Source organism: Hylobates moloch, unplaced genomic scaffold (assembly GCF_009828535.3).
Source record: "Hylobates moloch isolate HMO894 unplaced genomic scaffold, HMol_V3 SCAFFOLD_2, whole genome shotgun sequence".
NCBI lineage: Eukaryota > Metazoa > Chordata > Mammalia > Primates > Hylobatidae > Hylobates > Hylobates moloch.
The window spans coordinates 43,613,340-43,629,949 of record NW_026652277.1 but is presented as its reverse complement, the minus strand read 5'-3'; the positions used below and the strand labels follow the sequence as shown (position 1 = coordinate 43,629,949).

The following is a 16,610-nucleotide window of genomic DNA, read 5'->3' as shown; positions in this document are numbered from 1 at the left end:
CTAGAAGCAGTTTCTTCAAAATAGAGATTATACTGCCAATATCACATTAGAGCTGGTGTTAAGATTAAAAGAGATTATATAAGTAAAATATCTACTAGGTATTAAACTAAGCAATAAGTAGTCACCTAATGGCACCCATTACTGTCATCATCACTCGAACAAGTATATTCTCAAAAAGAATCAATATTAAACACAAAAAACACCTCAGTATCATGTTTTCCACAGCATGTCATTTATTTTAAACTTTTTCCTTACTTCTAAATTCACTAGACATTAAGGATTTCTGAGACAGAAACAAATCAATGCTATAATAATTTATATCCTAGAGACAATCTAATTAACATCCCACTGCAGGCTTTTTTACTGTTTTTCACTCAAACATTTATCAAATTTGATAAATTTTAAAAAGCACAGTGTTACGGACTAAATTTTGTCCAAAATTCACAGATTGATGCCCTAACCCCTAATGTGCCCATAGTGGAAGACAGCACCTTTAAGGAGGTAATGAAGGTTAAATGAGGCCACAAGAGTTGGCTCCTGATCAAATAGGGCTGGTGTCCTTATAAGAAGAGAAAGAGACATCAGGAGTGCTCCAGCACAGACAAAAGGCTATGGGAGGACACAGCAAGAAAGTGACGATATTTGTAAGGAAAGAAAGGAGCCCTCACCAGAAACTACTGCCAGCACCTTGATCTTGGACTTCCAGCCACCAGAACTGTGAGAAAATAAGTTTCTGTTGTTTTAGCCACTCAGTCTATATTATTCTGTTATGGTGGCCCTAGCTGATTAATACAAGCAGTATAAAATAAAAAGGCCAGGCTTTGGAGCCAGGCAGATCCCAACTCTGCACAATCTACCTGCTTGTTCTTTGGCAAGTAACTTGCCCTCACTGAGCTGAGCTTCACTTTCTTTATCTATGAAATATTTGTAGGAATAGCTGTAATGGAGATAAAAACACAAACACAAGTAAAGCACCTAGGCAAAATCTCGGCCCAAAACAGGCACTTAAATTGTGATTAAAGAAATATATAAAATTAGCTTATTGTTATCCATTTATATCTACAATATTGTCCAAACATAATTGATGCTCAGAATTACAAACACTGACGAGTATACAAAGATGACTATGAAATGCACATCTTTAGTCCTAATTCCTCTCACAAGCACTGACCTTCATTTTACTCATCCATTTAAAATGAATTCCTCATCATGGCCCCCAAATAATCTTCCTTTGTTAACTTCCATTATGTTTATTAAAGGATCAATTGTCAAGATGTCACATCAGGATCTTTCCTCTTTCTTCAAAAAAAAAACCACGATATCTGAGACAGATATTTAATAAAGTATCCACCACGAAATCATCAGATCCTACTGTGAAATTAAATTAAATAATTCAAACTAAAAGCTGTTGGAACTTTAAATTATTTGAGCCTTAAGAGAAATGAGAATATGTGGCCTGAGTCACGTAGCATGCAGTTGCAACGTCTGCTTCTCTGATTATAGATTAACTTTCCTCTGTATTCCTGTACTGTAGATGATTAGGAAAGACCCAAAGGTACCAGAGATAAGACTCCCTTCAACACCATTACCTCTCCTTACAGAATGTTAAAGCAGTCTTCCTTGGGCTGTAACAAGCTATAATCAATCAAATAGCTATAACGTATGTGCTATGAGCTATGCAAGGTTAGAGATAACCAGGTCCACACATGTCTGTGTCTTTCCACAATGCCAGGCTTTTATTAATGTTATTCCAATCACAAAAGCCATGAGCTACATGGAATTCCCAAGAAGGCAATTTTCCTTAGTACTTCCTGTTAATTTGGTAGTCAGAGTTGTGGGGACACAGGCTCAAGCCACTCCACGACTCAGTCAATATTGCAAACCATATATAATAGTAAACTTAAGCAATATATAAATAACATTAAACATTCCACAATAAAGTAACATTTAATATCAAGAGGAAGAAGAGACAGGAGAAAGGGTTGACAAACCAGTCCAGGGAGAGTGAAGAAGACCAAAGGAGTTCTAGTCCGGGTTGGGCGGTCTGTTGGTCTTGCAAGGAAGAGTATTTTAGGTGGCAGAACCTTCAGCAATAGATGCCAAGCTCTTAATCATGAGTGACTACAAGACAGTGTCAGTTAAGACAGCCGTTTTGAGCTACTGAAGACCTAATTTTTTATAGTCACAGAGTCCTCTGGTGAGAACTGGTAGGAACTGGTGCCTATTTGTGTCCATATCTGGTTGGACACGATCTTTATTTTTTATTTGTTTATTAAGCAAAGGATCTTAACTTGGTTGGCAATGTGTCCTGTGAAATATAAAATAGAGTCTTTTTCTAAGATGGAGATAGTTATGTCAGGGGTCCTGTATATAGTATGTACTGACCTTGTATGGAAAAATTTGTAACCCTGCTAAACTCCTCTGCCTCTGTCTATATAAGTAAAACCTTAACCTCTCTACTTTGAACCTCTGTCCCCATTCCTTTGGAGTCTGTGTTTCCCGAGTGGTTATCCTCAGGCTTTGTACCGAATAAACTCTAAACTTAATCATATTTTCTGAATTTCATCATTTAAGGTTGACACTACCATGTGTAACAGACAGCACCTGAGCCTTTGGGCTAAGTCCCAAATTTGCCTGGAGGTAGGGAAAGAGCATTAGGCAGCCACAGAAAGTTCCTAGAAAGTTGAAGACTGTCTCTTCCTTTCAGGACAAAAGATCAGGTCTGAGGAGCTGAAGCATTTTAAAATGTAAAGGTGCTACCCTGTGTACAGATAGAAAAGAAAAGATTTGAATAACTGAAGACAAAGGAACAGTAGTTGCCTCTGGCCTTATCTAAACACTAAGTTTGCAGGGATCTCTCCCTGGTGCTACTACAACCTCATCTCACAAATTTCTTCCTGATTATTAGTATGTATTCACAACCATCTGATAAACTGGCCCTCTGCCATCATGTGGTTCTGTGGACCCCATCAAAGGTAAGGACACCAGGGTCAGGCCACCAGACTACCCCTTCCTAACACTTTCTCAGGCCATCTCAAAACCTCTGACTCTTTTCTTACCCTTATTATCTTTTTTTTCTGAGACTGAGTCTTGCTCTGTTGCCCAGGCTGGAGTGCAGTGGTGCGATCTCGGCTCACTGCAACCTCCACCTCCTGGCTCAAGTGATTCTCCTGCCTCAGCCTCTCGAGTAGCTGGGATTACAGGCACCTGCCACCATGCCCAGCTAATTTTTGTGTTTTTAGTAGAGACAGGGTTTCCCCATGTTGGCCAGGCTGGCCTCAAACTCCTGACCTCAGATGATCCTCCCATCTTGGCCTCCCAAAATGCTGGGATTACAGGTGTGAGCCCCCATGCCTGGCCATCCTCATTATCTTAATATTTACCAGCTATGATGTTCTGTTCATGTTTTCTGTCTGTCTCTGGTAACCTTCCTTTAAAATCCCATGACAAGTTTTTTTTTGGAATGATGACAAATAAAGTATTGGCACTGGATAGTGGTGATGGTTGCACGACACTGAGATTATACTTGATGTCACTGAATTGTACTTAAAAATGGTTAAAATAGTAAATGCTATGTTACGTATATATTTACAACAATTTAAAAAATTTCCCATTGCCAACTATTTATCTGATACACAGATGGTTGTAGGACTATGACCTAGATTTCTGCTAGTCTTCTAGATGTTCTCTCTGCATTCAGCATCTTCCCATCTAACCATCTTACACAGCACTGCCTAACATACTGCTTCTATTATGTGAGATCTTTCTTAAACATTTTATTATTTATATATAAATATTAATTTCTTAACACTAATATTCAAGACCCTATACCACCTAACCTCAACCTACTTTTTCAATTGTATCTTTTGCTAATCTCTTCTAGCTACAGATAGCTCTGTCAGATAATTCTGTCTTACAGTGTTTTTGCTCATGCCCTTAACTCACTTAAAAGATTTTCCTCTCCATCCAAGTTAATGTTGTCTCCAATCTTATTTTTCCCACAAAGTGTTTTCTGACCACCATAATCCAGGCTGGTTTTCTTCCCTCCTTGTTAGTTACCACTGACTGGATGTTTTTATTGTTCATTTAAAGCACCGTTGTAGAATATACACAACATATCTTCTACTTCCTCAATTAAATCACACACTCCTTAAAATTAAGATGTTTAATTTTTCATTTATTTGTATTACTCAGTATCTATTTAGAAGTTACTAAAAAAAATACTGATGGATGATCTAAGTCCAAGTCATCAAATAACAATAAAATACTCAACTATGATCTAGAACTACTTACATTTATATTAGAGAAGAATTTTCCACAGGAAACAGTCAATTAAAAATATTTCTAATTAATCCTAAATGAATTCTCTTCTGCAATCTTTTTATGGCTTACAATTCACTTATTTCCAAAACACACATGAAATTACAAAAATAAAAAGTACTGCCCTACCAATATAAGCATAAAAGATCAAAAGGCATGGAATACACCAAGCTGAGATAATCATACTGGAAACCTTGATTAAGGAAGATGAGTTGCTGCAGTCAGAGAGAAGCCTAACATGGCAATAGGAAAGGATGGTCACTGAATGTCCCTTCGAGTGTGTCTCTTAAATATGAATCATCTAAACCTCTGAGAGAGGTTGTCAGGCCTCTGAAAGAAGGGAAACGTTCTGCAAGAAATCAAATAGAGATAGAAGTCTTTGATAAAAATCTGTCATGCAGGTATACTGATTTGTTAACTAAAACCCATACGATCTCAGAGCTTCAGACACAAGACACATCCAAAGTGGATAATTTGTTATAGAAATGAATGAATTTAAACAGTTTTCTCCCACGGAGGGCCACTGTTCATCTACAAGATGTTAAGGGTCAGGGATGCTTACAGACATCCAGACTGTCCTCACTGGCAGTTTGGTTTAGCCTAAATTTCTGAAAAAATACTTAGGGCTCCAGAACTCCATCCTATAAAGCATGGAAGAGAGGACTTTGATCTGAAAAATTTTAAGCATATTCAACTATGAAATCACTTGCTCTTTACACAGGATATAATTCAAAGGCCTACAACAACATTAAAAAAAAAGAAATGTGGCATTGAGTTATGACAGAATACCAAGAAAACAATTTAATCTGTTATTATGAGGATGGATTTATGAAAGTAGGTTAGTCATCCCCGAGGAAATTACATCAAAACAACTTTATCATATATTAATGTATAGTAGAAAGGGCGGAAGATGAGAATAATGTTTACTGGCAAGCACAGCATCTGCTTTAATGGGCATTAAAAGCAAAACCCATTCAACTATCTGTAAAGAGCTTTACCACCCCCGGCTTCAGGGTGCTCAGTTGCAACATCCATCCTGTACTATAAGGGTACCTCAGACAGGATAAACCAACAAGAAGCACAGTAATCCTTCCTATCTTTCATCTGAAATATGAAAGAAGGAAGTTTATTTTATAGAGACAATAAATATATATATATACAACACAGTAACCCTTTTTACCTATCTTCTATCTGAATTATGAAAGAATAAGTTTATTTTATAGAGGCTATATTGTCTGATGCCTAATGCATACATTATTCCCTCTATTTGGCAGCTTACATAACTAGTAGTTGCTCAATTATAGTCATACACTGCATAATGATGTTTTGGTCACTGAGGGACTCCATATATGACTATGGTCCTATAAGATTATAATGGAGCTGAAAAATTCCTATTGCCCAGTGATATCATAGCCATCATAACATCCTACTGCAACATATTACTTATGTGTTTGTGGTGATGCTGGTGTAAACAAACCTACTGGCTTCCAGTCCTATAAAAGTATAGCATACACAATTACATTTGGTACATAATACTTGATAACAATAATAAATAACTATGTTACTGGTTTATGTAGTTACTATACAGCAGGTATAACGACATTTCATTCAAGGTCATTTTGTTCTAACGCTGATGAGAAAAAAAAAATCGATTCCCAGCCAGAGCCACTGTCTATGTGGAGTTTGTGCCTTCTCCCCCAGGTCTGCATGAGTTTTCTCTGGGTACAAAGATGGGCATGATCAGTTAATCGGCATGTCTAAATGTTCCCAGTCTGAGTGAGTGTGGGCATGGGGGTGGTGCAATAGAACTATATTTTTACTATACCTTTTCTGTTTTCTTTTTTAATTTTATTTCTTTTGAGACAGGGTTTCACTGTGTCACTCAGGCTGGAGTGCAGTGGCATGATTATGGCTCACTGCAGCCTCGACTTTCTAGGCTCAAGTGATCCTCCCACCTTAGCCTCCTGAGTAGCTGGGACTACAGGTGCATGCCTCCATGCTCTGCTAATTTTTTAATTTTCTGTAGAGATGCGGTTTTGCCATGTCGCCCAGGCTGATTTCAAACTCCTGGGCTCCAGCAATCTGCCCACCTCAGCTCCCAAAAGTGCTGGGTTACAGGCATAAGCCACAGGCCAGGCCTACTGTACCTTTTCCATTCTTAGATATGTTTAGATACACAAGTGTTTTCTACTGCATTACAACTGCCTACAGTATTCAGTATAGTAACATGCTGTATAGGTTTGTTGCCTAGAAGCAATAGTCTATGCCATATAGTCTAGGTGTGTAGTAGGCTATACAATCTAGGCTTGTGTAAGTATACTCTATGATGTTCATACAACAATGAAATCACCTAATAATGTATTTTTCAGAACGTATTTATATCATTGATGCTTAACTGTAATTTTTTTTTTTACTGAATGACTCAAATCTAACCAGAGATTTTAAGGGAAGGGAAGAATAATACTAATATAACACAAATTTAACCTCTCTTCCCATTCAAAATTTGTTACCTGTGCATAACCTCACGTAACCTAAAGGCTGACTATACAATGAATCTTGCTTTTAGAATGATACGGCTTGCTTTTATGATGCCTATCAACTTTTTGATGACTGAGGAACCATGTCATAAAGAATATGGCAACTCACAAAGACCCAAATGATAACAAAAATATTTCTATAAATAGTAATAAAAATAATAAAACAGTACATTCTCATATCAAATGAAGACTATTCTGGAAATGTGATAAAAGCCTTTGAAATGTACAGGATTTTTGAGTACTAAGAATACTTAATACTACGAAATACTATAGAACAATATTAAGAATACTAAAGATATCTGACTACCAAATATTTTGCATTAAGCATAAAATATTTGTCAACTCCTGTAGACATTATTTTACAATAATTTTCCAAACTTTACCTCAAAACTTACCATCCCTATGGATAAAATATTCCTTGTAAAAAGGATTTAATGTCTCCAAATAGGAGGAATGGTCACCTTTATGAAGGAATGGTTATCTTCATACATATCGTGAAAAAGTTCATACACTTTCCAATTAACAAGCCTCAAACATATGTCACTCACTGACATACAAAGCTTAAAAGCACTGTTGATGACCAGAACAAACTGTTCTGCAAATTTGCTTTCATATTTTATCACTATTTTCAATAAAATACAATATTTAATAATTCAATGATTTTATGCCTTTTCAAAAAATAAAATCATTTTTTTTCAAAAACGAAGTAGCTAAGATTACAAAAAATAATAGGTTTGAAAATAGGTAAAACTTCTGGGATTTTTCCTATTGCATCATTGTTAAGGATTGAATTGTGTTCCCTCCAAAATTCGTATGTTGACGCTCTAACCTCCATACTCAGAATGTGATTGTATTGGGAGCCTTTAAAGAGGTAATTAAGGTTAAATTAGATTATAATAGGGGCCCCTAATCCAATAGGACTAGTGTCCTTATAAGAAGAGGAAGAGACATCAGGAGAGTGCACACAGAGGAAAGGCAACGTGCGGACACAGTGAGAAGGCAGCCATCTGCACACTGAAGAGAGAGGCCTCAGGAGAAACCAATACTGCTGGCACCTTGATCTTGGACTTGCAGCCTCCAGGACTGTGAGAAATAAATTTCTCTCATTTAGGCTTGTAACATCCAGTCTGTGGTATTTTGTTAGGGCAGATGTAGCAAATTAATACAATTTGGGGTTGAGGCCTCAAAAATAAAAATAAAGGCTGTGACGGGCCCACCCATGCTAAGGAAAAATGCTAGATGAGCTGTATAGAACTTGTAAAGGTGAGACCAAACCCAGGTCTGAGGGCCTTGGGCCATCAACAGGCCACAAGGATATTTAAGCAGGAAATTCAATGTTAAAATTTGAAGTTAAAAATTAGAGAGTGAGGATTTCTTTAAAGGGAGAGAGTTGCTAGAGAAATATAATGCTTCCCCTAACTTTCCCAAGCCAAGTGAGGGGCATCAGATCATCACTTGAGTAGTTTGAAGAGTCTAAAACTCGTCAAAGAATCTAACACAGACAGTCTGGCTATGGGTGTCCTGGGCGGCAGCACAAGAAGGCAGGGCTCTGCCTTGTGACTGACCTCCATTTCAAGAATGTGGCAAAGATGTGCTTCCTGAGGACTGCCTGGGTACTCTGAAGAAAGAAATAAGACATGAGTAATCTTCCAAAAGGATTGCCTGGAGGTCACCACGGGAGGCCAGAGGCTGCAGAGAAGTGAGGAGGCCAGGGCAGGAGGCATTGCTGATATGAGGGCCTGGGGGAGCTACAGACAGGTCTCCCTCCCTAGGGGATGGCAAGTGGAAGTAGTTAGTGTCCTCTTCTGATACAATCACACTGCTTTTAGCTAATATTTCAAAATGGTCTTTCATGGGGTAAAATATTTCTGGTACTTTCTTACTTGTCCTATCTGGCCTTCTCACTTATCCTGTTTTTTAGCATACTACATGTGAATAGGTACATCACTGCTGTAAAGGAATGTGGCTTTAGGTAACATCCTTAATCTGGCAACTAATACTTTTGGAAATATATTTTCTCCTTTCTTCTCTAATTTGGGAAAAATAATAAAATAAATGGTTTTAAGGGTAAACCATTTTTCTTACAGCACTTAGGAGGGAGAACTCAATAATGACTATGCCTATAATTATTACACTTAAAAAGCGAGTTCCTGGCCAGGTGCGGTGGTTCATGCCTGTAATCCCAGCACCTGGGGAAGACGAGATGGGTGGATCACTTGAGGTCAGGAGTTTGAGACAAGCCTGGCCAACATGGTGAAACCCCAACTCTACTAAAAATACAAAAATCAGCCAGGCATGGTGGTGGGTACCTGTAATCCCAGCTACTTGGGAGGCTGAGGTAGGAGAATTGCTTGAACCTGGGAGGCAGAAGTTGCAGTGAGCCAAGATCATGCCTCTGCACTCCAGCCTGGATGACAAGAGTGAAACTCCGTCTCAAAAAAAAAAAGCGAGTTCTTTCATGTGAAATCACTTAATACTACAATCAAAAATCAATTTTTACCTCACAACATGAACACAATTATTTTAGGACTCAATCTTGCTTATGAGAAAAAGCAAGTATACCAATGAGCTTTCAGTCTCAAAGGTCACTAACCAACCACAATTTAATGAATATTTCCTTTATTGTTCTCTAATGTTTTCTAAATTATTCTTGATCTCACTCCTTCTATGGCAGTCATTAGTCAGAAAAACATGTCTTTGGCCCAAAAGCATCAGGGCTTTTCAATATTATGTTACTGAAGTAGTCACATGTTAATGGTATCAGAAATTTCATTTAATAATGGTATTTCATAATCAGTCTAGTATGATTTTACATAGGAGATGAGGGCCTGGAGTAAAATAACAAGGTGGTGGTTATGGAAAGACCAAAAATATTTAAAAGCTTCTTAAATTTTAAATATTTAGTATGTTTACTAAAAATAAAACTGGGTGTTTTTTTTCCGCCTTTTTTTTTTTTTTTTTTTTTTTTTTGAGATGGGGATCTTGCTTTGTTGCCCGCGGTGGTCTTCCACTCCTGGCTTCAAGCAATCTTTCTACCTCAGCCTCCCGAAGTGTTGGGATTATAGGTGTGAGTCACCGTGCCCAGCCTAATAAAGTTGTTTTAACTCCTAAAAGGATCTGTTGTACTAACCCTGAAAGAGCTGAATGAATCGAGGCTGCAACGCCGAGGTGATCAGACTGTCGGGCAGCTCCCTCAGAAACAGCTTCAACAGACTGGCTGCTGAGCAGACATCACCGTCCTTCCCGAGCTCCACGGGCACTCCACTCTCGAACTTCAGTCGAAGTTGTTCCACCACCTTCACGTTACCATTCACTCTAAAAAGACCTTCTTGGGTAAGTCCTGGAAGAGCAAAGTAGACACAGAAAATAAATAGATTTCTCACAGACATGAAATGTAAAGAATGATAACAACACAAAGAAAGAAATCTCAGCATACAATTCTCTCAACACTGTAATTATCAATCATTGCGTGATTTTCACATTTTGTAAAACTTTCCTTAGAATAATAAATGTTCACATCCACTGCATATTAACTAAAAAGATCATATATGATTGGTATAAAGCCTGGCCTCTAAAAATAAGGCTATGCCATATATAAACATAGAGCAAAACAGAGTACACAAAGAAATTTCATTTATATAATCTTCCAGAGCACATAACAAAAACTTAGGGCTCTAACAGCAGCTTAACACTTCATGAACAACTACTTTTTAAATGACATGTATTTAAGAAACTTTTAAACTTTATGTGATTACCTGTGTAATAGTTTAAGAAATAAGGGATAGTTTTTCAGTAATCACTAAATTCAAAATATAAGACTCTAGGCAACTATAAAGTGGTATAAGACAAGATCCTTGCCTTCAGTCAGTTGATGGGGGATATCAGTGTCAGCTGAGATTATCAGAGAAGGCCTCCTGGAGGAGGTAAACTTAACCTTTGGCTAAAGCAACACAGAAGGGCTGGAGCTGCTGTGCTGTGAAACCAATGAGGCTTGAGCTTCAGGGCCCCTCATTTTCTTGGGCCATTTACAAGCTCTGTCCCTAATCCTGTATTCTTAGTATCATATTCTTTTTCTTAAAGAAGTCTCAAAAGATTAGGCATCTGTACCCACAAAACCTTGATCTACCCCTGACAAAGATAAACAAAAATATGAATTGAGAAGTAGATACAGGATAACATAAAGAAAGGTAGGCAGAGGACAATGTGGGGTGCCTAGGTCAAAGAATGATGGGATAATAAAATGGAGAAACAGGAAAGGGTCTACGACAAGTTAAAGAGTGAAGGTTTTATCACTGGAGCATTAAGTGAGGGAAAAGACAAAATATAATCAGGGTTTTAGGAAGATTTAGCTAGCTAAGAAGTAGATTATGGAGAGGGCTTGCCTTATGGAAACTATCTTCTATTTTAAGGTAGTAAACTGAGATTATGGTGGAAAAGAAGTGAAAAACAAAGAATAAAGATGATTTGGTAACTTGGTTCAAAAGGGAGAGGGAAAGGGTTGAAAGGTAACCTTAAGGTTTAGAAAAGTAGGAATACAGGAAAAAAAAACAAACACTGTAAAAGATAAGGTTGGGGGTAGAGATATGAGAGTAGCTGGTTTAGGGCAGAAGATAATGATTTCCAGCTCAGTGTGCTACACACCATGTAAGCGAGTGTGTTAGGAAGCAGAGGACTTTGAAAGTGTAAGAAACAATCTTTCTAAGAAAGAGCAGGCCAGGATTCAACTTGACATTCTTGAGAGTCTAATGGTGAAAGTTAGCAATGACATAATGACATCGAAGCCTATCAGGATTTTTTAGAGGGAGGTGATAATTTATATCAGCCTCTGCTTCTTTCCCTTAACTGGTAATTTTATTGCTCTTTTTAAAGCAAGAGAGGAAGCTAATTTCATTTTATTTTATAATCTGATAAAATACTTTATGAGCTCTTTAATTCAACAAACATGTAATAAGTGCCTGACATTATGTTAGGTAATAAAAAAAAATCAATCGTGAGAAAAAAAATTCAACACTATCATTACCCTCATGGACTTTGAAGTCTGGTGAGATGTTTGTGTTCTTCCACATATACATATTATTTGGCTGTGAAGAAAATCAATATCAAAAGTTGATATGAATTTTAGCTCCAATTCTGAAAAAAATTGTGACACTAGGGATGATATTAAAAGTATTTAACAATGACTATGACCAGGGCACCACCTAAATGGAAGAGATACCAGTTGGTCTGTGTGGCAGACAGCTTCTAAAATAGTTCCCATGATCCCCACTTCTCGTACCACACCCATTATAATCCCCTCTACTTGAGTGTGGGCCGGACCTAGTCACTTGCTTCTAACAACAGAATACAGCAAATGTGATATCATGTCATATTTTGAGATTAAGTTATAAAAGACTGACAATCCATCATGCTTCTCTCTCTTTCTCTCTCTCCCCCTCTCTCTGTCTCTCTGATGTACTTTATTAGCTACTGGCCACGGGCAAAGAACTAAAGGTGGTCTCTGGCCAACGACCAGTGAATAACTGAAAACTCTCAGGTCAACAGCTCACAAGTAACAGAATCCTGCCAACAACCACATGAATGAGCTTGGGAGGGAATTTTTCCCCTGCTGAGTCCTGATATGACTGAAGCCTTGGCTGACACCATGATCACGGCCTTGTAACTCTAAGACAGAGGACACAACTAAGATGTGTCTGGATTCCTGACCCACAGAAACTATGAGATAATGATAAATACTATTGTTTTAATCTACTATGTTTTGGGGTACTTTGTTATGCAGCAAATGGATAATGAATATGATATGCCTTTCCCTTAAGTTCTGGGGAATATCAGGTTCTATTGGGAGATGCCAGCTTAATCGTTTAAAGCTTTCAAGGTCTGTCTTCTCTACTATACAAAAGTTTATCTTTAGCTTCAGAAACTTATCCAACAATCAAGCAGCTAGCATCCAACAGAAAGGCACTCCATCCCTGGTCAGAGCCGAAATCCTGAAAATTTAGAGTTTTGTTTCCTGTTCCTATATTTACCCAGCTGCTTAACCTAACCTTGCCTTCTGTTTTTGGCCTAGCAAATACCCCTTAGATCTGATTTCACATGATTTTTTTTTTTTTTCTTTTTAGCTTTGACCTTAGTCTCTTTTCCAACAAGTTTTTTTTGAACCTTCCCCCAAATAAATATACTTGCAGCAATTTCAGAAAAAACTACCCAGCTCCAAGAACTGTCTGTGGTCCTCAAGCCTCCTGATCCCTCAAACTAGCAGACGTATAAGGTACAAATAGAAGTGACTGAATTTAATGCTCCTCAATAATATTTTCCTGTCTCTGTCCCATTTATCTGAACAACTCTTTTCCCTCAGGAATATCTCCCACCCACAACTCTTATGATAATTAGTGATGTTCAACTAGGGAAAGTTTATAATCCTGGGCATGAATATATCACATTCTGAGAAGAATCCATACAGTTTTTTAAAGCCTCTTATGAGGCTAGAATATATCCAATACCCACATGAGGCTTATCAGACCATATAACCTTTAAATTTTCCTACTCTAAAATTTTAGAAAGTTATGACTATAACAAAAATATTCAGAAAAAGGGGATATTTGGATGACTTCATGAAGCAGAGTTACTCTCACACATTTCAGAGCTCCTATTATATTTGATTTTAGGCTATGTGCTAATTATCACAAAACAGCAATTAATAGTGGTTTAGAAATGAAGAAAAAATTATATAAGCTAATGTCTACATCACTGAAAGATACTTTTCTGTACAACTGAAATATTTCTTTCAAAATAGTATGAATATTAAAAACAGAATATGCCATTAGAAACAGAATATGCCAGAAGTCACAATTTGCCTAACAGCACACTTTGGCCAATGAAGTAGTATGACGATAAGTAAACACATTCTGACACCTGGTGGTGACTTGAGACTCTACACTGTGGGTTAAAATGGCATAACCTATAGTATCTTCATGCTAAACTAAGAGAAAGAAGCCGTTAACATTGTTAGCGAGAAAAAGAGTTTAAAGACCATATGCTTTAAAAGTTATAATGTATATACTTTTAAATGAAAATATCCAAAATCTGCTTAAAGGGCTTGATATAGCCCTTTCTGTCTTAAAATTCCTTTACAATAATAGTTTACCCTCATGCCAAATTGTTAAATTGCATTTATGTGAAACAATAATAAAGCATAACCAGAGGGGTGGAGCCAAGATGGCCGAATAGGAACAGCTCCGGTCTCCAGCTCCCAGCCTGAGCGACACAGAAGTCGGGTGATTTCTGCATTTCTGTTTGAGGTACCGGTTTCATCTCACTAGGGAGTACCAAACAGTGGGTGCAGGACAGTCAGTGCAGTGCACTGTGCGTGAGCCAAAGCAGGGCGAGGCATTGCCTCACTCGGGAAGCGCAAGGGGTCAGGGAGTTCCCTTTCCTAGTCAAAGAAAGGGGTAACAGAAGGCACCTGGAAAATCGGGTCAGTCTCACCCTAATACTGCGCTTTTCCAACGGGCCTGGAAAACGGCACACCAGGAGATTGTGTCCTGCACCTGGCTCGGAGGGTCCTATGCCCACGGAGTCTCGCTGATTGCTAGCACAGCAGTCTGAGATCAAACTGCAAGGTGGCAGCAAGGCTGGGGGAGGGGCGCCCGCCATTGCCCAGGCTTGCTTAGGTAAACAAAGCAGCCAGGAAGCTCGAACTGGGTGGAGCCCACCACAGCTCAAGGAGGCCTGCCTGCCTCTGTAGGCTCCACCTCTGGGGGCAGGGCACAGACAAACAAAAAGTCAGCAGGAACCTCTGCAGACTTAAATGTCCCTGTCTGACTGACAGCTTTGAAGAGAGTAGTGGTTCTCCCAGCACGCAGCTGGAGATCTGAGAACGGACAGGCTGCCTCCTAAAGTGGGTCCCTGACCCCCAAGCAGCCTAACTGGGAGGCACCCCCCAGTAGGGACAGACTGACACCTCACTCGGCCGGGTACTCCTCTGAGACAAAACTTCCAGAGGAACTATCAGACAGCTGAATTTGTGGTCTCATGAAAATCCGCTGTTCTGCAGCCACTGCTGCTGACACCCAGCCAAACAGGGTCTGGAGTGGACCTCTAGTAAACTCCAACAGACCTGCAGCTGAGGGTCCTGTCTGGTAGAAGGAAAACTAACAAACAGAAAGGACACCCACACCAAAAACCCATCTGTACATCATCATCATCAAAGACCAAAAGTAGATAAAACCACAAAGATGGGGAAAAAGCAGAGCAGAAAAACTGGAAACTCTAAAAAGCAGAGCACCTCTCCTCCTCCAAAGGAATGCAGTTCCTCACCAGCAATGGAACAAAGCTGGATGGAGGATGACTTTGATGAGTTGAGAGAAGAAGGCTTCAGACGATCAAACTACTCCGAGCTACGGGAGGAAATTCAAAACAATAGCAAAGAAGTTAAAAACTTTGAAAAAAAATTAGACAAAAGGATAACTAGAATAACCAATGGAGAGAAGGGCTTAAAGGAGCTGATGGAGCTGAAAGCCAAGTATCGAGAACTACGTGAAGATTGCAGAAGCCTCGGTAGCAGATGCGATCAACTGGAAGAAAGGGTATCGCTGATGGAAGATGAAATGAATGAAATGAAGCAAGAAGGGAAGTTTAGAGAAAAAAGAAATGAACAAAGCCTCCAAGAAATTTGGGACTATGTGAAAAGACCAAACCTACGTCTGATTGGTGTACCTGAAAACGACGGGGAGAATGGAACCAAGTTGGAAAACACTCTGCAAGATATTATCCAGGAGAACTTCCCCAATCTAGCAAGGCAGGCCAACATTCAGATTCAGGAAATACAGAGAACGCCACAAAGATACTCCTCGAGAAGAGCAACCCCAAGACACATCATTGTCAGATTCACCAAAGTTGGAATGAAGGAAAAAATGTTAAGGGCAGCCAGAGAGAAAGGTCGGGTTACCCACAAAGGGAAGCCCATCAGAATAACAGCTGATCTCTCAGCAGAAACTCTACAAGCCAGAAGAGAGTGGGGGCCAATATTCAACATTCTTAAAGAAAAGAATTTTCAACCCAGAATTTCATATCCAGCCAAACTAAGCTTCATAAGTGAAGGAGAAATAAAATACTTTACAGACAAGCAAATGCTGAGTGATTTTGTCACCATCAGGCCTGTCCTAAAAGAGCTCCTGAAGGAAGTACTAAACATGGAAAGGAACAACCGGTACCAGCCCCTGCAAAAACATGCCAAATTGTAAAGACCATCAAGGCTAGGAAGAAACTGCATCAACTAACGAGCAAAATAACCAACTAACATCATAATGACAGGATCAGATTCACACATAACAATATTAACTTTAAATGTAAATGGGCTAAATGCTCCAATTAAAAGACACAGACTGGCAAACTGGATAAGGAGTCAGGACCCATCAGTGTGCTGTATTCAGGAAACCCATCTCACGTGCAGAGACACATAGACTCAAAATAAAGGGATGGAGGAAGATCTATCAAGCAAATGGAAAACAAAAAAAGGCAGGGGTTGCAATCCTAGTCTCTGATAAAATAGACTTTAAACCAACAAAGATCAAAAGAGACAAAGAAGGCCATTACATAATGGTAAAGGGATCAATTCAACAAGAAGAGCTAACTATCCTAAATATATATGCACCCAACACAGGAGCACCCAGATTCATAAAGCAAGTCCTCAGTGACCTACAAAGGGACTTAAACTCCCACACAATAATAATGGGAGATTTTAACACCCCACTGTCA

At 38.8% G+C, this 16,610-nt stretch overlaps 1 protein-coding gene across 7 annotated transcripts in view; it reads right to left on the bottom strand.

The window, feature by feature from the left end:
- The window catches only part of FAM13A (family with sequence similarity 13 member A), a 394,397-nt gene that overhangs the window by 292,712 nt on the left and 85,075 nt on the right, over nt 1-16,610 (bottom strand). For all 7 annotated transcript variants that reach the window (XM_058432961.1, XM_058432969.1, XM_032141067.2 and 4 more), the window contains one exon: nt 9,988-10,197. In XM_058432961.1, the coding sequence (XP_058288944.1) occupies nt 9,988-10,197 (210 nt within the window). The remainder of the gene's footprint in view (nt 1-9,987; nt 10,198-16,610) is intronic.